At 49.6% G+C, this 19211-nt stretch overlaps 7 protein-coding genes across 7 annotated transcripts; 2 read left to right on the top strand and 5 right to left on the bottom strand.

The window, feature by feature from the left end:
- The first annotated feature begins 95 nt into the window (after positions 1 to 95).
- Positions 96 to 1591, top strand: POJ06DRAFT_120328 (Dihydroorotate dehydrogenase-domain-containing protein). Its single transcript, XM_056184237.1, has 2 exons — positions 96 to 536; positions 583 to 1591. The coding sequence occupies exons 1-2, from the start codon at positions 177 to 179 to the stop codon at positions 1543 to 1545; spliced, it is 1323 nt and encodes a 440-aa protein (XP_056043398.1). The 5' UTR covers positions 96 to 176; the 3' UTR covers positions 1546 to 1591.
- Positions 1592 to 1636: 45 nt separating this feature from the next.
- POJ06DRAFT_282008 (uncharacterized protein) lies at positions 1637 to 3566 on the bottom strand (the record flags this gene model as incomplete). Its single annotated transcript, XM_056189987.1, has 3 exons — positions 1637 to 2241; positions 2299 to 2842; positions 2907 to 3566. The coding sequence occupies 3 exons, from the start codon at positions 3564 to 3566 to the stop codon at positions 1637 to 1639; spliced, it is 1809 nt and encodes a 602-aa protein (XP_056043397.1).
- Positions 3567 to 3837: 271 nt separating this feature from the next.
- POJ06DRAFT_120321 (uncharacterized protein) lies at positions 3838 to 5489 on the bottom strand. Its single transcript, XM_056184236.1, has 2 exons — positions 4270 to 5489; positions 3838 to 4224 (listed from the first exon to the last, which is right to left on the bottom strand). The coding sequence occupies exons 1-2, from the start codon at positions 5441 to 5443 to the stop codon at positions 3887 to 3889; spliced, it is 1512 nt and encodes a 503-aa protein (XP_056043396.1). The 5' UTR covers positions 5444 to 5489; the 3' UTR covers positions 3838 to 3886.
- A 1058-nt stretch (positions 5490 to 6547) lies between these two features.
- POJ06DRAFT_198331 (major facilitator superfamily domain-containing protein) lies at positions 6548 to 8082 on the top strand (the record flags this gene model as incomplete). The annotated part of the gene is made up of 2 exons (XM_056185102.1): positions 6548 to 6664; positions 6715 to 8082. 2 exons carry the CDS (start codon positions 6548 to 6550, stop codon positions 8080 to 8082), a joined length of 1485 nt encoding a protein of 494 aa, XP_056043395.1.
- Positions 8083 to 8141: 59 nt separating this feature from the next.
- On the bottom strand, positions 8142 to 10214 carry POJ06DRAFT_211192 (mitochondrial inner membrane protein-domain-containing protein). The gene is made up of 2 exons (XM_056185441.1): positions 10007 to 10214; positions 8142 to 9924 (listed from the first exon to the last, which is right to left on the bottom strand). Exons 1-2 carry the CDS (start codon positions 10082 to 10084, stop codon positions 8218 to 8220), a joined length of 1785 nt encoding a protein of 594 aa, XP_056043394.1. The 5' UTR covers positions 10085 to 10214; the 3' UTR covers positions 8142 to 8217.
- Positions 10215 to 10855: 641 nt separating this feature from the next.
- Positions 10856 to 16423, bottom strand: POJ06DRAFT_282005 (uncharacterized protein; the record flags this gene model as incomplete). Its single annotated transcript, XM_056189986.1, has 7 exons — positions 10856 to 11019; positions 11069 to 11230; positions 11283 to 11883; positions 11944 to 12587; positions 12792 to 14938; positions 15123 to 15909; positions 16063 to 16423. The coding sequence occupies 7 exons, from the start codon at positions 16421 to 16423 to the stop codon at positions 10856 to 10858; spliced, it is 4866 nt and encodes a 1621-aa protein (XP_056043393.1).
- A 691-nt stretch (positions 16424 to 17114) lies between these two features.
- Positions 17115 to 19042, bottom strand: POJ06DRAFT_254961 (uncharacterized protein). The gene has a single exon (XM_056187836.1). It carries the CDS (start codon positions 19004 to 19006, stop codon positions 17285 to 17287), a length of 1722 nt encoding a protein of 573 aa, XP_056043392.1. The 5' UTR covers positions 19007 to 19042; the 3' UTR covers positions 17115 to 17284.
- Positions 19043 to 19211: the final 169 nt, after the last annotated feature.

Below are 19211 nucleotides of genomic sequence, written 5' to 3'. Positions count from 1 at the left end.
TTAAACAACGAAATGTGTCCCCTGCGGCTTTCAGTGGTTAGGGTAAGTGACGCGAATCAGAAGCTCCCGAGCAACTTTAGCAGATCTCGAGGTCGGCAAAATAGATAGCGTCAAGCAGCTCCACGACCCCGGTCCGCCCTCCTCTCCGCTTCGGGCCCTGCAAAGATAAAGGAACAATGAACGCGGGCATGCGAGTCACATCCTTCTCGCGTGTTGCCTTGCGCCGGGGGAGTGCTCGTTTAACAACACCGGGCAGCTCAACGACACGACAATCGCGGCGGGCGCTGTTCACAAGAGCGCAACCTACTCCTGTGCGGAATTTTCTAATTAATACGATTTTGATTGCCGGAGTTGGATTTGGTGCTTACTATGTTACCGATGCGCGATCGGCGTTTCATAGGTATTTTTTGGTGCCAGCGATACGATGGACGACCGATGCGGAGACTGCGCATCGGTTTGCCATTGAGTCTATGAAGGCGGGGGTATACCCTGTTGACCGATCTGCTGATGACGAGGATCCTGATCTCGAAGTCGAGGTGCGTCCTAAATCACTCGTAACCTGCACATATTCTAACTTCACAGGTCTTCGGTAAGAAGCTCTCAAGCCCAATTGGGCTCGCCGCCGGCTTTGACAAGAACGCAGAAGCAATTGACCCACTTTTCGCAATGGGCTTTTCGTATGTCGAAGTCGGCTCGATAACACCGAAACCTCAGCCTGGTAATCCGCTGCCCCGCTTTTTCCGGCTTCCGAAAGATAAAGCTGCAATTAACAGGTACGGCTTCAATTCCGACGGACATTTAAAAGTTCTCGTACGTTTGCGCATGCGATTGCATTCGTTTTTGACGCATAACGAGACTACTCCAGTTAATCATGCGTTTGAGGAGGGAAAATTGCTTGCTGTGAATTTGGGCAAGAACAAAGATGGCGATGAGATCGCTGATTACGTGGAGGGTGTTAAGACATTAGGCAATTACGCAGACCTGTTAGTCGTGAATATTTCGAGTCCGAACACGCCGGGCTTGCGGGACTTGCAGAATGAGAAGAAATTAAGCGGACTGCTATCCGCTGTCGTTGCCGCGAGGGACGGCTTGTCGACGCCGCATAAGCCACCTATTTGCGTCAAGATCGCTCCGGATTTGTCAGAGACCGAAGTCGCTAGCATCGCCGAAGTCGTGAAAGGATCAGGCATCGACGGCGTGATTGTGGCAAATACGACGATCTCCCGTCCAGAATCGCTTAAATCGCCTTCGTCACTATCATCTGAGATTGGGGGCTTATCAGGTCCGCCTGTGAAAGAGCTATCCCTCAAAACTCTCCGTACGCTCCGAAAATACACGGGACCTTCATTCACAATTGTCGGCTGCGGCGGTATCTCAACAGGCAAAGACGCCGTTGAGTTCGCAAAGGCAGGCGCATCCTTTGTTCAAGTCTTGACCGGTTTCGCGTACGACGGACCAGGCATGCCGAGCCGGCTCCGCGCGGAAATCAAGAAAGAGTTGAATGGCAAGAAATGGATGGATATTGTCAACATGGATTTCAAATAGTCGTTTTGTACGTTAGATGTAGAGAAGTAACGAAGAAAGGCAATCTAGCATGACCATAACGCCGACCGTAAATCCCGAATATAAAATACACCTATGTGAACCCGTTGTCCGGAAAATTGACCCACTCATTCATAACCTCACTCGTAAACTTGGCCAACTCAGAATCGGAAATAAACCGATCTCGTCTATCATTCTTCGAACCCACCGTTTCCAAGAGCGTATACTCGTGCGACAGAACGTCTCGAGCGTTACGCAGCGACGAGATGTCGTCTAAGGTAGATCCGAACGTGTCTTTGTATGTCCCACGCGGGCAGGTGACATACACGTCGACGTTGGATATAGACTTCGCGGCGCCTGTTTCCGGGTCGAATATCTCGCGTTTGGAGAATAAGTCCGGTAACCGCCTGATCGTCTCGATTAGCTCGTCGAAATCGAATGGCGAGATGGGAATCCGTAAGTTCGCAGTCACGTGGAGGCTGCGTAAATTGGGCAGTCCGGATATGTGTGAGTCCTGGACCGGGGGGAAGAAGTCTGGGTGAAGCATGAAGCACTCGTTGAGCGCAATGTTCTCTAGCCGGTGCCAGAATCTGAATGTCGGAAGCGGTGGCCGGGGTGGACCATTGCATCGCAAGAGTGTGACAGTGTGCAATGTACTCGTGCGAGACATTATCGCATTGATCAGGTCCATAATGCCAGCTGCAGATGTCAATGTTAGTACAAAAATAATAATACGTATCATCAAAAGTAACTCACCCGGAACACCTGTCGCCCCTACTTGCTCCACGTTTATAAGCGCATTAGCAAACATCTGAATAGCATTATGCCCCAGAATACAGTTATCAAACTGCAGCCTTATGACGCTCGGTAGTCTCAACCTCGCCTGCTTTCCAATGTTCCTAACCTTCCCCAAATTCGTATTTCTCAAGTTCAAAACGCGTAGATGATCAAAATGCACCAAAAAGGTGGTAATCGGCATATGCCATGTTGGACCTGTGATAAATATTTCTCTCAGGTCTCCTAGATTCTGCGCACTTTTCTGGAGAATCGGGAAGCACGGAGTAGCGCCTGGCTTGTGATTTATATAGAGACTGATCCACCTTATGTTTCTGCATGTTTCGAAAATCTCGGTTAGTGCCGCGCCGACCCGCTTTGCTTCCACAGAATTGCTGATGGAAAAGGTGCCTGTGAGCCAGTGCAGCCACTGCCGAATGTGGGGGGATGCTCTGAACAGGAATACAAGATCGTACAAGTCGGCTTCAGATCGTAACGTAACTGTATTGAAAATATTGGGTTGCACCTAGTCCCCATTAGCAATTGCAAGTCACAAATTGTGCGGCACCATGATTGAGATAGAATCAGACCATCATATTAAACGTCCGACAGACACATGCAAATGCATCAAGACCATTGTCACGGACTGTGAGCACGTTCCACCACCTCGAAGTGTTTCGAAAAAAGGCATGATCAATAATCTTCTGGAGTATTTCCGCCGACAGCCTCAAAATCAAGCACGTCCCGTCAGTGGGAGGGAAATAAGAGCGAATAGGACCCCATCTTTTGCGTGACAGATCAGCGCGGAGACGACCTTCTTGTTGAGCTTTCAGGACTCTAACCGTGACTGACGACTCCGCGTTGGATCTAGAAGAAGGTGGGGGCATTGTTAATGTTTCAAGCTCGTGGAACAGCTTCCGTTCCCGGGACTTCCAAAATCGCATCATCCTAATTTCAGACTCGGAGAAAATATGAACAAGGTCGGTTTCCATTTCATCCAACGATACTTCACCTGCGATAAGATAATCGCGGTATGTGAATTCTTTGTCTTCTTCCTCCTCGCCTCCTTCATCATAATCATTTTCTGCTTCTTCCTTCTCGCCGCAATCCTCGGATACATCGGTGAGATATTCAGCGTCTGCGCTAGGCGTCTGCGAGACCAACTCGGCGGATGTGGAGACGCTTGGCTGATTGTCGAGCACGAAAGAGGATGGTGATCCGGTTGGAGGATCAGTGTGAAGATGCGCCATGTTAACTCCCACTCTTGTTATATTATTCCGTAGTATTTGCTCAGGCATTCATTCATGTTTTTGAACGCTTTGAATAATCACCATTTGGAATACGGCTAGATGTGGCTCACTGACAAAAAGCTGCATCTCACAGAAGGAAAGTTTAGATGTTCCCGCCCTAACCCTCTGACGCTTGCCTGCAACGGGTTAGTGGGTAAGGAGTGGTCCGCTAGAGCGCCCACAAGGTTTACTTTGCAACATATTTTCTTAGTTATAAAGTTTATTTCAATTTCAGGTGATTATTGTCATAAAAGGTAGCTAATCAGTGGTCCAAAAAGAAGTCAAGGCGATGTTAAGCCGCGCAGGCAATCTCTCCAAACAGTGGTATCAAACAAAAGCGTCAGTAAGGACCCATAACTCCACGGTAACACGCTACGCCATATAAAACCGTAAGCAAGCCCAGCGCGGTGGCTGGCATCAGAAACTCGATAAACTATTGCAGAACTGTCAGTATTCATCAACCATACTTGACAACAACATGAGACTACCATAGGAATGCGGCCATTGGGAGGATAGACTTGCTTGTGGAGTTGAACAGGTACAATGTCGGTGACCGAGGATAGATTATCGTCTTCGTTTCCGCTTTCGATACTGGCATGATAGCCACTGTCGTCAGCATCTGCTAGCATTAGCGTTGAAAGTTATCCGATTATTGTCAACCAACCATCATCAATCTTAGCCCGCAAAGAGGTGGAGAGCTGATATGGAAGCAAGTCGGACGGCTCTTCAGTCACAGCTCGCTCAGGCTGCGGCGATCGAGCAGGCGACAAAACAAAATCCGAAAGGTCAGACGACCCGTCCTCCTGGGGAGTCATCAATCTGCGTTCGATCGCAGAATATTGAGCAGCAGCGGCTTCATCTCCGGTAGGCATCTCCGCTCCAGAAACTGCGCGGGGCATGGGTTTGATGACAGGAGCGGAATTAATCGGCGCTGTAGAGCAAACATATTCTTCGTCAATGTCATCCATATCAAACAAATTAGTGGTGGGACAACTAATGTCCTTCGCAGCTTCACTTTTTAAGTACTCGAAATTAGTCTCAAACTCGTCAGTCGCTGTAACTTCGTCCGCTTTCAATTTCTCTCCGTCGCGTTGCGCTCGAGATGTCATGAATTCCTGCATAGCGCGCCGTCGAAGAACCTGTAGCTCCAACAAACTGCCGTCCATCCTGCCGTTATTATCATCTTCAGGTTTAACTAACAACGCAACATTCTTGAGAGAACTGAAATCTTTGGCTTTCTGCGACACAGTTTCGACTATCTTCTGCCGAGGGCTAATCTTATCCGGCGAGGATTTCTGCGGTGTATAACGAACTGAGTCTTGTCTATTCAGAGACTCGAGAAACTTTTCGCTCAGGGTCGCGCGATAACGTTTCGTTACAGAGCGGCCAATTGTCTTGTGGCCGGGGAGATCGTCGAGTTCGAGGATTTCAGCGCCAACAAACACAGTGTCTGCAGCGGCACTGACAGTAGTAGCAGCAGCAGTAATACATGCTGTAGCCGCAATTTCATCGGGATTGAGGTATCCTTGCTGCGTATGCTTTAACGATTCACGTTCAGGCGGTTTCTCATGCACAGACGGGAAACTCGTTTCCCTCGCGCCCATTTTTCCAGTCTTCCTCGGAGCGATCGCATCACCGTCCTTCTTCGACATAGATCTGCGATTAGACGCTTTGAACGCCTTCGCTCCATTGCCTGAAAACCTGACGCTTCTCGGGGTAGAATGAGTGGCCGAGTCATCTGCCTTTGGCTTCGGCCGGACGACGCGGCGAGGAATTGACGAAGATGGAGTGCTCTGATACGACTCGGTTTTGCGCATGATGAGGATGGACTCTGACATGTGCGGGCTGATTGATATCCCGGAGAGATAGGCGAATAACCAGGCGTATCGGTCGCACAGTGAAGAGGACAGGAGCGGCCTGAATGTGAATCTTCCAAACCCTCATACTGACGCAACAGTAAGCTTGCGGTAGATTAGGCGTAGCCCTAGTCTTGAGACAAAACTAGGGCGGATTGTTAGCATAATAAAGTTCTGGACCTAGACCCAAGCTTTTTCTTGTCCTTGCGGCTCCTCAAATTTTTGTAGTCGCCTCTGCCACATTTTTGTCTCTAGTAAGGTCACGGGCGATATCGAATGGTTTTTCGGCTACTGTGAGCATTACCTGAATCCAGGCTATTGGCACACAATTAATTAATTGAATATGTTATAGAGAGTATATGAGACTATATCGTCCTATGTACAGATACCGTATAGCGAAAATGATAGTGTGAATAATGCAACTTAGTCTGGTCTTGCGCCGTGGGGCTATAGTTCACCGAGCGCCACCATGCGGCGATCTGTACTTTGCCGGTACAGTTCCCTAATGGTGCAGCTCGCTATCCCACTGTACTTGCGTCTGACGGTCATCAGAAGTAAGATTTCTGCTGGCCGGTGAAAACAGCAGAAGCAGACTGACAGTTAGACTCTAGACCGCACATATGAGCGTCTCGGGCTCCCTCACGAGGTTCGAGTACATTGCGACTACGCGCCGCACTCGTCGGCGGCTGGCTGCGCCGCTCTATGCTGGGTTAGATCCCTGTGCCAGCGGCCGTGCCTTGTCTCGGTTGTCGTAGCGGTATTAAGCACTTGAGTTTCTTGTTGGCAAGGCTGAAAGTATTCCAAGACAGTGGGTTATATCATCTAGCAGGTCATGAACTCTGCCAATCAGCGCGTGTGTCGTGATCATGCGCTCATGACACCAGACCAGGAGTATCACTTTGGAGGGTCTTGAAGGTTCCTTGTCCGGTCTCGGCTGTAGTCAACTTTTCCTACCGTACTTAAACCTAACTGTCTCCCTGATGTTTTATGTTCGCTGTCGCTGCTCATCTCCCCTTCGTCGCTATGTTCACGGCAACTGCTCGTGAACGCCGCCCCGAAGGCGACGAGTCTGACACAGTCAACGACATGGCCGCGGCAACTACCACTGTCGAGCAGGGCCACGCTTATTTCAGGCAGAAAGGCAAGTTCTGGCCCATCGCTGTCTGCGGTGCCGGTCTCTTTTCGGACGGCTACCTCAACAATGTAAGTCCACCGCTAATCTTCGATATCAGCAACTACTGATAGCAGTACAGGTCATCGGCTCCGTCAACACCATCCTCCTGATCCTCTACCCTGACGACTACGCAAACTCTCCGGCAACTCGCAACGTCTCCTCTATCGCCTTTGCGGGCACCGTCGTCGGCCAGCTCTCCTTCGGCTTCATCTCCGACCACTACTCGCGCAAGCATGGCATGATCATTGCGACTCTGATCCTTATCCTCTTCTCCATCCTCAGTTCCGGTGCGTGGGGTGCCGGCGGATCCATTCCTGGTATGCTCGCTGCCCTCACCGCCTACCGTTGCTTCATTGGTATTGGTATTGGCGGCGAGTATCCGGCCGGCTCAGTTGCATGCGCAGAGGCATCCAACGACCTCAAATCCGGTCACCGCAATCGCTACTTTGTGCTCTTCACAAACTTTATGATCGACTTTGGCTTCGTCGTGTCGGCCTTCGTACCCCTTGTCATGCTCTGGATTTGCGGCGTGGACCACCTCACCACGGTCTGGCGTGTCTCGCTCGGTCTCGGTGCGATTCTGCCCTTGTCCATATTCTACCTCCGGCTCAAGCTAGAGGAGCCCGAGCAATTCACCAAGAACACCATGCGTCGCGCCCGCAGTGTGCCATACCTTCTCATCCTCCGCTTCTACTGGTTCCGACTATTCGTCGTCTCTATCATCTGGTTTATCTACGACTTCTCAGCATACTCCTTCGGCCTGTACTCTACTACGATTCTCACGGTCATCATTCCCGATGGCTCTCTTTACAAATCTTTCGGCTGGAACGTCGTGCTCAACTTGTTCTACCTGCCCGGCTCCATGCTTGGTGCACTGGCGGCAGACTACATGGGGCCCCGCGTCACTCTCGCCACTGGAGTTTTTCTTCAGGCCATCGTCGGCTACATAATGGCCGGGTTGTACAGCCACCTCAAGAACCACATAGCCGCCTTCGTCGTCGTGTACGGCATATTTCAGACCCTCGGAGAGTTCGGCCCGGGCGACTGCATCGGTTTAATCGCATCCAAGACCTGTGCAACCGCAGTTCGAGGACAGTACTATGGCATCGCGGCCGCAGCAGGCAAAATTGGTGCGTTCGTAGGCACATATGTCTTCCCCGTGATCATCAAGAACGCAGGCGGCGAGCATACAGTCAAGGGTCTCCAGGCACCGTTCTGGGTCTCCTCCTCTCTGGCGATTTTCTCAGGCATTCTCGCCATCACCCTCCTGCCGAGACTCGGACAGGACGTCATCTCTGCCGAAGACGACAGGTTTAGGGAGTACCTCATATCCCAGGGCTGGGACGTCACACAGTTGGGCGACGGCGCTTCTGTGGATGAGCTTGTGCCCGAGATCGCTGGTAGCGAGTATGGACGAGAAAAAAAAATTGCCGCTGAAGAGAACTAAAAGGTAATAGTTATGAAAAATTTAATTTTGGGCGTTAAGATAGGATCTTTCTAATGTAACTTATTTTAATGCACTGATAAATCTATTAACAAGTAACAAATAAGTCTATCCTTCGACTCACACTTACATTCTCACTCAATACTTGTACTGCCAAACTTTGCCCTCCTCGCCTAATACCCGCGCCAAAAACTCAACCTCAGTCCGTTTCCGGCCCTCAGCAAGCCAATCCTCAGCCAATTTCTTCCGCCATCCGTCCAACGAGTTAACTTCTCGCACCGCCTCGTCAACTTGTCCTTCAACCAGCGCTGACTCCGCCCGCGCAAGAACCGATTCAACATCGGTTCCCTTTGGTTTTCCTTCCTTCTTCCAGAGTAGCTTGGAGAATAGCCATGAGCCCACAAAGCCAGCAACACCGGCGTCAGCAGGCACCAGCGACACCTTGCGGATTTCTGGCACAAGAAGCTTGAATCGTGCCGCGAGCTGTGCGGGAGTCAACACGCCGTCGTATGCAGCCACAGGAACCGCAGCTACCGCTGCGGAAATCAGAGGGTCATCGCCACCAACTTCCTTAATCCGCGCGACAATAGGCGCGAGCGGGACAGAGTACGGCGCCTGGAGGGCGTTTGTGAGTGATCCCAGCGCGAGCTGCAACTCCGCCGTTCTTTCCGCAGTCTCGAGTTGCTTGTCCACGTCCGCAGACAGCGCCATCACTTCCTCGAACGCGAGCTTTAGGTCTTTCAACTTTGACAGCCGCGAGTTACGCTCATTCTCGACCGTCTCGACGACCTTGTCAGCGAATAATTTGTCCTTCTCCGCGTTCGCAGCTGCAACCTCGTTCCGTAGCCGGCCACTGTAAACTTGATTAAACTTCTTCAATTCTGCAATCAGCCGCTTCTTGTAGGTATCCATAATCCGCCGGCGTTCCTCAAAGTAGCCTTCCCTCCACTTCTCATCCACTGTCGCGAGCTGCTGCTTGTAATCTTGCTCCCTCTTCTCATTCTGCAGCGCAAAAACAAGCGCCTGCTGATCCAAGTTTTCCTTCAACTCCGTCTCGTACTTGGCCACCAACGCCACAAACTTATTCGATACTTCTCCCAAACTCGCCGCGAGCGCGCTAAGTTCTTCGGGGCCTGCGGCACCGGACGTCGTCAACGCTGTGAAGAGGCCGTTGATCGACTTGACCACGTTCTCGAGCGACGGATCGGTCGTGCCGTCGAAAACAAACTTAGGGAGCTTGGGGAGGACGGTCTCTCTAATTACTAATGGTTCCTGCTTCTTTGGCTCTGGAACAGGCGGAGCAGGGACGGGAGCCGGCGGCGGTGGAACATCTTTCTTCGTCTCAGTCTTCGGGACATTCTTATCCTTCGCAACAGCGGAAACATGAGGTCCGGTACTCGGTCCCTTATACTCGTCCCCAACCATCTTCCAAGTTGCGCCGCCCCGTTGTACTGTCACCCTCTTCGCATCATCTTCCAACGGCTTTCTTCCCGCGTTAGGAAATCGGCGCTGAAACTCCCGCTCTTCGATAATCATGACAAGTTGCTCTCCGAACGGAACATATTCCGTGTAAAAGTCGTGGAAATTGTCATTCCAAAGTGCGAACCAGACCCCACCGCCGTACACAATGGCGCCCAACACAGTCACGCTAAGAAGAAATTTGCGGAATCGGTTCGTCGTCTTTGGTGGTGGCAGAGGAGGTGGAGGCGGAGTTCCACTGCTCGCCGAGCTGGATAAATTTGGCGTAGACGGCGTCGCCGGCGTCGGATTCTCCATCGGTGCAGTCGGATTCGGGGTTCCAGGCACTGAAGTGGGCGGCACATTTGTGACATTCGACCGCGCGACCTATTCATAGTCAACAATGCCACACTCCTCCAAATAATCTCTAGTCTCCTTGAAACTGAAAGCAGTTGCCTGTCTGACTTACCGAAGAATGAAGAAGCCGCGACGCGACCAGTCGCTGCTGCTGTTGCGCAGCAACTCGCGCGCTCATGATCCGCAGCATATTTAAATTTGTCTTTGCGGACAGCTAACAATCTAATTATTGCCAACGAAATATCTAAAACCTTCGTTGCTGTACAATGTGGTGAATAACAAATATTGCTTGCGGTTTTCGCTCACCTGCACGGCTCGAGCTACCTGTGATGTACTCGCGGATTTTGGCGTTGCGGGGAGAAGAACCAATTGCATGGCTCCATATAAACCTAACCCTCATTCTTGCACTAGACTTTAAGTTACTGAGTGCAGTCAAACCTCGTTAAGCCGATCTAATCTGGGCATCAATTTTTGATCGGAATACCGAGGTCCTAAAATTGTTTAGGAAGGCAATCGTTACACCGAACTGATTTTTCACCATTTTGAGAATTACTGCACCAGAGTTTTCGGGGATCGAGTATCGTTATAGCGAGGCTTGACTGTGCAGCCCTCGTTGCCTTGTTCGAGCGAGCACAAACTTCATTGTGATTGTATAAAAGGGCCAGGTATACGTCACTGAGTGTATGAAGTTTGACATTTCAATCACATCGTATCCCTATGTTACATTCAAAGATCCAAGCAACCCAGGTGGCTTATGAGAAAGAGAAATAACCACCCACAACAACACTCCAACCCAAACTGCAAAATGAACCAATACTCCATGTACATGACAGTTATAGAATTGAATATTCCAGTTAAATGCTATTAACCAATCTAATTCGTACCGAGGGATTATAATTGATGCCAGAAACTAATAGCCGTTAGTGCGTAGGCAAACCTCGAGTTGGAGAAAGCTTAATACTCACTCTGGCACCATAAGAATGTACCGTTCCATAGCTTCTCTAAATCTGTTCTTATACTGCCTCGGGGTGACGACCGTCGGCACTTTCCCCCCACCGCCTACCAGTCCACGCTCTTTGACCCAACTTTCGAGCTTCTTGTCCCAAGTAAATGTTCGAAGACAGTCTAAAACCATATTAGGGAAATGCAAATACCATATACCGGAAGCACATACCAATTATGCCAACGACAAGCTGATGTCGTTCTGGGTCAATCGCAATAACTAACGAGTAATCCATAACATTCATCTTCGCCAAGAACAGCGTGTCGTTCCACAATGAGGCCCGAAGAATCTTCTTTGCATATTCACGGACAAATAAAGGCGACTCAAATATGTCTGCACATGTTAGAGCTAACTTCCGGGAGCATTTGATTAGAATCAGACTTACATTCGACCATATTCTCATCCAACAAGACTTCGTTCGCCCTACCAGTCTGCTCCACGTGTCGATTCCGCATAGATCCTTTCAAATCGAAGATCCTGGAGAGTTTTCGATCATAAAACAAATTCTCCATCACAATGATATCCATCTTCATAGATTTGTTGGTAATGGGGTTCCGCACCTGGACTTGGTAAAATCCCATAATTTTCGCAATCACAGACGGAAGATCATGAAAGAAGACTTGCGCCATATACTGAAAATATGACGGTGCAAAGTTGATAAACGCGTCTAGCTCAGATGGCGAAAGCTGCTTCACGACTAACCGATCGTCCAAGGTCTTCAAGAACGCCGATCCCGATTTACCACCGGTCGAATCCCACTTGACGCACCGCGACAACGACTGAATGTAACTCTCTTCACAGCCACAGAGTGTCCGGAATGCGTCAAAGAGCTCGGCATAAAAGATTTTACACGACAACTTGGCGGAGCCTTCTTGAAACTGGTACTTTAGATGTGTACCAGTCTCCTTCAACAACCAGCGCCGAAGGTCTTCACGGGTTTTCGAATGGCCACCTTGAGGAGGAGTTGTAGGCGTCGGTGTCTCGCTCTCAGACTTGTGGCGCGCGTAAAATTGCTTATTCAGTAGAGAAGTGGCCACTGGCCGCACTTCATCGTCAGAAGAGCTCGATTCTTCGAAAGCCTGAGCATCAGCATTTCGAATCTGGTGCAGCTTCTCAATGTAGTCTGAAGAAGATAAGCAGAACGCAATTAAAGACGACGGCTCATCTTCACGAACGATTACATCCGAATCCACAAAGATATGTTCTGACGGCTGCAGCGGATAATCAAGCGGCTTCCATCCACTTGCCGACCGATCCGCCCAGAAATTGGAAAGCATCGTCATCAGGGAAACCTTTTCTGGTCCTGGAGGCAGCTCTTGATGGAATGTATGATCGCCGATGGAAGTCGGTTGAGACTGGCTCTGTTGCCCCGGGGCGGGTGGTTGATGCACCTGCTTTGGGTGCACTTCAGATGGAGTGGACTGCTGCGATAGATCCTGCTCTTGCGAGGACTGCTCCTGACTCTGGTCCTGTACTGGCGCTGGCTGTTCGTCTGACTGCAACATGGAAGATTCCTCAGCAACGTTAACGTTATTCGATTCAGAACGTGATGAACGAGTAGACTCGGGGAAAGGACGATCAAGGTTAAAGTAGCCGGGAGAGGTAATCGACCTGATTGTTCCAGATGGTGACATAACCGACATCGACTTGCTCTCAATACTAAAATCGAGACTGGACTGGGTCGAATGCCCTTGTTGCTTAGACACCGATACCTCAGAACCTGTTCCAGATGAAGCTGGCAATGCGCCTACTTGAGACTCAGAGCCCACTCTATCTTTACCTGACGACAATGAATCTCGTTTCTTGGAGTCAATCGAATGAAGATTTCGACGGTGCTTCCCCCGTCGGCCAATTGTTCCAGCGTCTGACAATAAATCGTCCTCCGACTGCGCACCGTCATCTGTTCCAGACTCGTCGTCATCCTCTTCAACCACAGCATCCTCAATTGTTCTGTAAACCTCCACGATCGGTTTAGACGTTCCTACCGCGCGTAATCTTCCTGCTGCCAACTTCTTTCGTTCACGAGCTCGTTCTTTCTCGAATTCGCGAGATAACTGATCAAAATGACGCGCAAGAGATATCACTTTGCTTTGACCGATTCCTGCGCTGGAGGTAGACGGGACATGACTATCGCTTCCCCCACCACGACTAAGTTGTAGTTGGCGAGCTAGCTCACGGGTAGTTCCTTGCGTAAATCGATGCTTGAACGGCGGTGGGAGGATGATACGATCTGGATGATACTTCCGTCGCATTGTAGTCATTCTCGGGGGTGCCGTAGTAACGGTCGCGGATGAATCAGTGCTTGAGGACGTTGCTACCGGAGTCAGTGCTTCCGTGCCAGTACCTGACACAGGCGGCAAAGGAGCAGATAGTGGGGTCATAACAGACACATCGCTGCTGTCGGTCACAGTTCGTGTAAGGATTACTTTGGGCTCCTCAGATTCAGTCTCAGATGCTTCCTCGCCTGCCTTATAGTTATTCGCCGAGACTTCATCAGAATTTTCCGGTTTGTCAGATGTCGATGATTCAGCTTTCTGTTCAGACTCTGTTTTAGTCACATTTGAGGAAGGTGCTTTGAGTACGGACGCCGATGTGCTTGTTCTCTTAGCTAACCCTCCATGAACATGGTCCGGCCTCGTAATCGTAGATAGCCCAGGCGACGGGAATCCCGATGGAGCATATTCAGGAGAAACAAGATAATCTGAAGTTGCCAGGCCAGCGCTCGGCAGAGGTGTGGCATCTATGCTTGACCCATCGCGTTCCGACAAAACCGGCATCATTTCCACTGCAGAACTTAAATCGGAACCAGAATCCTCATTACCGAGCGAAGTCGTCGAAGTATCCCGTTCTAAGAACATTCTCTTCAGCTGCAAAGCCGTAAGCCGAGCAATATCCTTCTCAGACGGAAAGAAACTTCGGTCAAAATCTGCAAACTCGAGGTCCCACTGAACGACTCGTTCCTGTAATGACCTGACGACAGCGTTAAGAGGCAAATACGCCCTATATGACGACTTCATGTAAATTGTTTGTAGCATGTCATGAAGATCTTGACGCTCCCGGGTTGACCGATCTCGTAATGCCTCGACTCTAGTCTTGAATTCTTCTGTGCGGTCGGAGGATGAGAAATCGTCAATGCGAACCGAATCTAGACGTGCGACGACGGAATCGAAAAACCTGGCGATACGCTCTTCGATAGCCCCATACTCCTCGGCACGCAGCCTTACATCAATTTGAGGTTTCCAAAGTAGACGTGTCCGCGGGAAAGCAATTTCCAAAAGTTCGATTGGAGCGTATTCAAATTTGACAGCCAGTCCGCGCAATCCGAACACACGCACATGATCCTTGTGTATATCATGAGGACAAACGTCGGCCCGCAGAGATAGTGGTGATGACCAAAAGGACAGCTCCAGGTACTTCCCAAACGAATACTTCCAAGTGTTCTCCGACATTGGAAGCGCGGGAGGTGTTGTGCCGCATACGTTGCAGTGCGACCACATCAAAATTGTGTTCTCCATACCCGGAATTCGACAGGGAAGTGGTGTGACACGAACGTTAATTCTACCATTTCCATGTACGTACGATCGGTAATGTTGAGCCAGCGTATAGGAACATCCGTCTGAGCACCTTTGGTCCACATTATCGCATATTCCTTCAATAAATTGACCCAATGTGCAGTCACCATCACGATAGTACTCAATGGATACCAATTCTGGACCGGTACAAGGCGCGGTAGTAACTTCACATACCAGTGAGTAGAGGACGGTAATGTGTTGATACGCAAAAGGGTCGAATAAGTACCGCGTTGCTTGCGAGAGGTATGCCTCCCATTGGCGTTTTTGAATCAGCGAGACATACTCCAGCTTATCATGCTCTAGTTCCAGAATCGCGCGCCGGACTTGTCGAACAACCTTCTCGCCTCCTCCGGGAAGATGGGTGAACATATCATGCTTGATGAGTTCCAAGATTGCCTGTTCCGCACCAGAAGTCGCGCCATTATCTTCAGATGAGCACTTCTCAATTGCTTTGTCTATGTCAGACTGACTATCTGGCGATCTTGATGCTTCTACTGCTTGTTAGAAACCCTCAACGGTAATCGCAAGAATTGCAAATTCACGTACCGGAGTCCTCAATCCGTGCAATCTTTTCATTCTCTGCCTCCTCCATCTCATCTCCCTCCTCCATCTCATCTCCCTCATCCTTCTCGTCCAGCTGTTTCTTCTCGAACTCTGCGGTATCTCTCAGTAACGCCTGCAACCTTCGCTCAACCTCACGCGCCTTCCATAACAAATACGGCTGTGGAATCTGAACGAATGGCGACGTAGACACAATTCTTGAACTGTGGAGTCGGACCAATGAATCGTAATACCCTGAGCCGTCAGTCTCTTCCTCTCCTGCTTCCTGATTCCCATATGGAGGAACAGACGCGTGATTCAGCACACGCTTTTTAGGCCTCTGAGAATAGTACATTGACGTCGCGGGAGCCGGCATGAACACAAATTCGTCACGCATTAGGCAAGTCTCCAGCTTGAGGTTGTAGACCACGTAAATCATAAACTTCGTAATAACCTTGATCTGACGCAAAATTTCCATATCCCCGCCGCGAAGCACAATGGTGCACGCCAGCTGAGGCGGACATCCCGACATAAAAATGAAGGTCTTCCTTCTCCGGTCATCCAGAATATATGTTTTGACGGAGAAGTGCTCGCACGAGCCGACGCGTGGGGTTGAAACGAGAACCTTGCTATCGTCCTTATCTTTCTTAAAGACCTTCGCGGATGTAACAATGTCAGCCTGAGTTGAACGAGCAACTGCGCGAATCACGTTGGGATTGACGTTGTATGCGACCGCAATATTTCTCCTGTGGAGCAGCTCAAGAGCATAGCCAGATACGCCACGTTCTGTGAGTAAAACCTGCGGCCGGAGTGCTGCTATACCATCCACAAGTTCTTGAAGTTCGTCCTTCTCTTTCGCCATCACGGGTTCCAGTGACATAAAGTGCACCGGCTCGGTGTCTACCGAGAACTGCTTGCCTCTGAAGCTCGAAGACCCGTTCACGGTTGTTAGATCGCCTTCAGCATTAGGATCAGCTCCTGTAGTAGTCACAGCAGTAGAGGTCGGTGGTGCCGTAGTGACCCGTTTCTTGTCACTGGAGTCATCTTCCTTACGATATTCCAACGGAAAGGCCAGTAGCAAAACCTTCGGTGACGATATGTCTTTTATCATAGACTTGAGTGCCAGATTCTTTGTGAAAACAACTCCAGATAAGTATACTGTATCATCCGGTGTGGCGCCCGGTATTCGTTTGATTTTTACGAATTTTCTGACATCGATTTCGTCACCCGCTCTGATGTCCGGATCCAGATCTTCTGTCGCTTGTAACAATATTGGAAGCAATGCTCGTTCCCATTGCTCCACCGTAGCAGGTGGTGGAAGTCGGAGTTCTTCAAGTAACTGCCTCAGAAGGCGTCGTACGTGACTTAGTGACGCGGCATTCAGCTCGACGGCTGGAGCCCGTGGCCCTCGCATTGATGAAGATCGATTCAATCCGTTCTTGCTACTACGCTGACTAGATGCACTAGAAATGGCATTGCCATGGCCACTCGTTCCAACCATAGAAATCACATCTAAAGCTGTAGGCGACTCTATATTTGACGGCTTGATAGTTGGCGTAGTTGATGCAGTGGAAGATGCAGTTGATGACGTTCCAGACGAAACCGATCGATGCAAGTGCATCGAAACATTGCGCTGTGAATTCGGCCGATCTAGAAAGTGCCGGACGGCCGATGGCTTATCCTTTATTGGAGTATGCGATCCCGCTGAGGTGGACATAGTCGTAGATATTAGCTGGCAAGGCTAGAGGCAAACGGCGTAGAGGGCATCGCAAGTCCTCCGACGGCCCGCATTAAATTACACTGTATCTTTCGCCGCTTGCAAAACAATTATTTGATGGACAAATATTAAGGTGCTGGAAATGGCGACCCGGATCAAGCCCTCTGTTGAGCTTTCTCCTGCCTAGGAAGCTCTCGCAGCTCGGAGAACCCTAACTATGTAGCCATGCTACGCTTGCAACCAGATCTAAGTTTAAGTTTTTCGTTTACAAACCATATATCTATATCAATGCGGACGCCACTCGATCTAATGACGTAGCCATCGCCAAGTTGTCTTCACTACTGGAACACGGTAACATATGAAGCACACGTCCTATAGACAAGTACAATTATCATATAGAAACAAGTAGCACTCGCAACAGGACATGCTTCAATATATAAAAAATTTTGATTACCCAAGCTGCCTAGTTATACAATCTTATATGCAACAAATGCTATCCCAAATTGGATCTAATACTATTTGTGTAAAGAAATTATTGGATGCCCACTCATTTTAGATTTATGTTGCGATCTTTAGTTCGGTGGTCGCTCCTGCACGCTTTTGATCTTCTAGAGCCAACATGAATTTGACCCTCAGAGCAACCAAATCCGCAGCCGCTTTAGCGTCCTCAATGCTATCATGACCTTCCAACTTCAGTGCGTCTGGTGCCACAACTGAAGGAGGCAGAGTACTAGCGCAGCTGGCGCCTTCGTTGCTAATAACTCCTTCTGTCGTAGATCGAGTAACAGTTGATGACCTTGAAGTGCCCTGAATGTCACGCTGGAGCATTGAAAAAGCAAGCGATTTCAAACTTCTCTTATAACCTCGAGACGTAAGTCCCGGATTATCGAGTGGAAACAATATGGATGTATCGATAACTTTCTTGTGGTACAGCCTCATTACTGCGAGATCATTTTCCAAGCCGTGACCTATAAGAATGGTTTGTGCGCCAATATACTTTGCCAAAACTGTGTTCATTGTTGCATCAAACGTCGGAATACCAGGATCTTCGACAGAAGTAACACCAGAATATTGCGTATTTAGATCGATCACTTCGCCAATTGGTTTAACTAGGCTATCGTACAAAACGTTGTTCGACGGGAATTCCAAAATTGTAAGTCGAATGAGCTCACTTCCCAAAGTCGTGTATCCCATTTCGCAATCCAGAGCAACAGCCGAAGGAAAGTTGTTTCCAGTTGCTGTTGCTTGTCTGAACGGGATCATAACTGCTAACCGAGGATAATGGGTGATTCGGAAGACGTGCCTCGGAGAAGTTCTACAGCCAGCGGTCATACCTTCCATTTCTCCGCAGCAGCTAAATTTTTTATCTGAGCCCTTCACTCGATAAGGCTTGCCCCAGTGATGAACGCATTCCGACTGGCCTTCAGCTCCAACCTTGAAATGACGGGTGCATCTGTCGCAGGTTTCGTATCCGCTGGCCACTGCAGCTCTAGCTTCTTCGATTTCATTTTGGCTGGGCAATGCAGTCAAGTACTTGTTCTCCTCAAGCTGCCACTCTTTATGCACAAGCTGCGGTATATACTCTAGAATTCTCTCCGATGGTATCTCGTTCGTCTTTTTTGCATTTATTTTTTCCACCGATTTCCCCCGTTTACCGAGACTAATAATATGTTGCTTCATTGTGTTCGCGTACGTTGCAGACGTAGTCCGACTGGCAATCTCCAGTTCCTTTGTGCTCGCGGCATTATTCGGTGTCGTACTTAGTTTATTGTCTCGTAATGCCTTCGCCAGCGCAGTCGCGAGTTGCAATCGCTGTGAGTGGAGCGCCGGCGGATGAGGCTTGACCGGTAGTATATACACCACTGCCGAGTCCTTCGCTTCATCTTCCGCTGCGGTGAAGTTGGCTGCCGCGTCTGCCGAACGTTTTGACTCTAGAGGTACTGATACCTGTTGTCGAGCCCTCTTCGTCGGCGTTGCAGAAGGGACGGTCGACTCTGTCGCCGGGGCGTCACGCTTCGCGCTTCCTTTGAATGCCAAAGAGACGTGCTCGTTTATTTCAGACTGGCCTATTAATAAACTACTAGAAACTCTTCCTTTTCCAGCATATACGCTGCTGCCAGCCGTGCTAGCGCTGTTTGAAATTTGCCGCTGCGGTACTGCTTGTCGCGGTTGCTTAGTCTGGTGCTGCTGTCCATGATTAAACAGACAATGTGGGAGCCGACAACGTGGTAACACCGGACATGGTATATGCGAGTAAAGACCACGTGAGCTGCGAAACATTCTATGAATATAATCGCGAGACCTGTTTTACTGGCCTGCGATTTTGGTGGTAGTGGGCAAGTGGATTTAGACATTTGATTGAACCAGCAGTTGCATGCAAATAGCACAATAAGGGAGTTATGGCACTGGCGCACCGACGTTAGACATTTACAGCTAGAAACGCGGCGTGCTGTGCCGGTTATATACTACTAATGTAACCACATAC

This window comes from Lipomyces tetrasporus (genome assembly GCF_029532465.1).
Source record: "Lipomyces tetrasporus strain NRRL Y-64009 chromosome Unknown POJ06scaffold_6, whole genome shotgun sequence".
Lineage (NCBI taxonomy): Eukaryota > Fungi > Ascomycota > Lipomycetes > Lipomycetales > Lipomycetaceae > Lipomyces > Lipomyces tetrasporus.
This window is presented reverse-complemented; position numbering and strand designations above follow the sequence as displayed.

Bases quoted from the DNA above. Each gene is read 5' to 3' on its own strand.
- POJ06DRAFT_120328 (XM_056184237.1), top strand. From the start codon at position 177: ATGAACGCGGGCATGCGAGTCACATCCTTCTCGCGTGTTGCCTTGCGC. The intron at 537-582 runs GTGCGTCCTAAA...CTAACTTCACAG, and splicing joins ATCCTGATCTCGAAGTCGAG to GTCTTCGGTAAGAAGCTCTC.
- POJ06DRAFT_120321 (XM_056184236.1), bottom strand. From the start codon at position 5,443: ATGTCAGAGTCCATCCTCATCATGCGCAAAACCGAGTCGTATCAGAGC. The intron at 4,225-4,269 runs GTTGGTTGACAA...TAATGCTAGCAG, and splicing joins GCGGGCTAAGATTGATGATG to ATGCTGACGACAGTGGCTAT.
- POJ06DRAFT_211192 (XM_056185441.1), bottom strand. From the start codon at position 10,084: ATGCTGCGGATCATGAGCGCGCGAGTTGCTGCGCAACAGCAGCAGCGA. The intron at 9,925-10,006 runs GTAAGTCAGACA...GACTATGAATAG, and splicing joins CGCGGCTTCTTCATTCTTCG to GTCGCGCGGTCGAATGTCAC.
- POJ06DRAFT_254961 (XM_056187836.1), bottom strand. From the start codon at position 19,006: ATGTTTCGCAGCTCACGTGGTCTTTACTCGCATATACCATGTCCGGTG.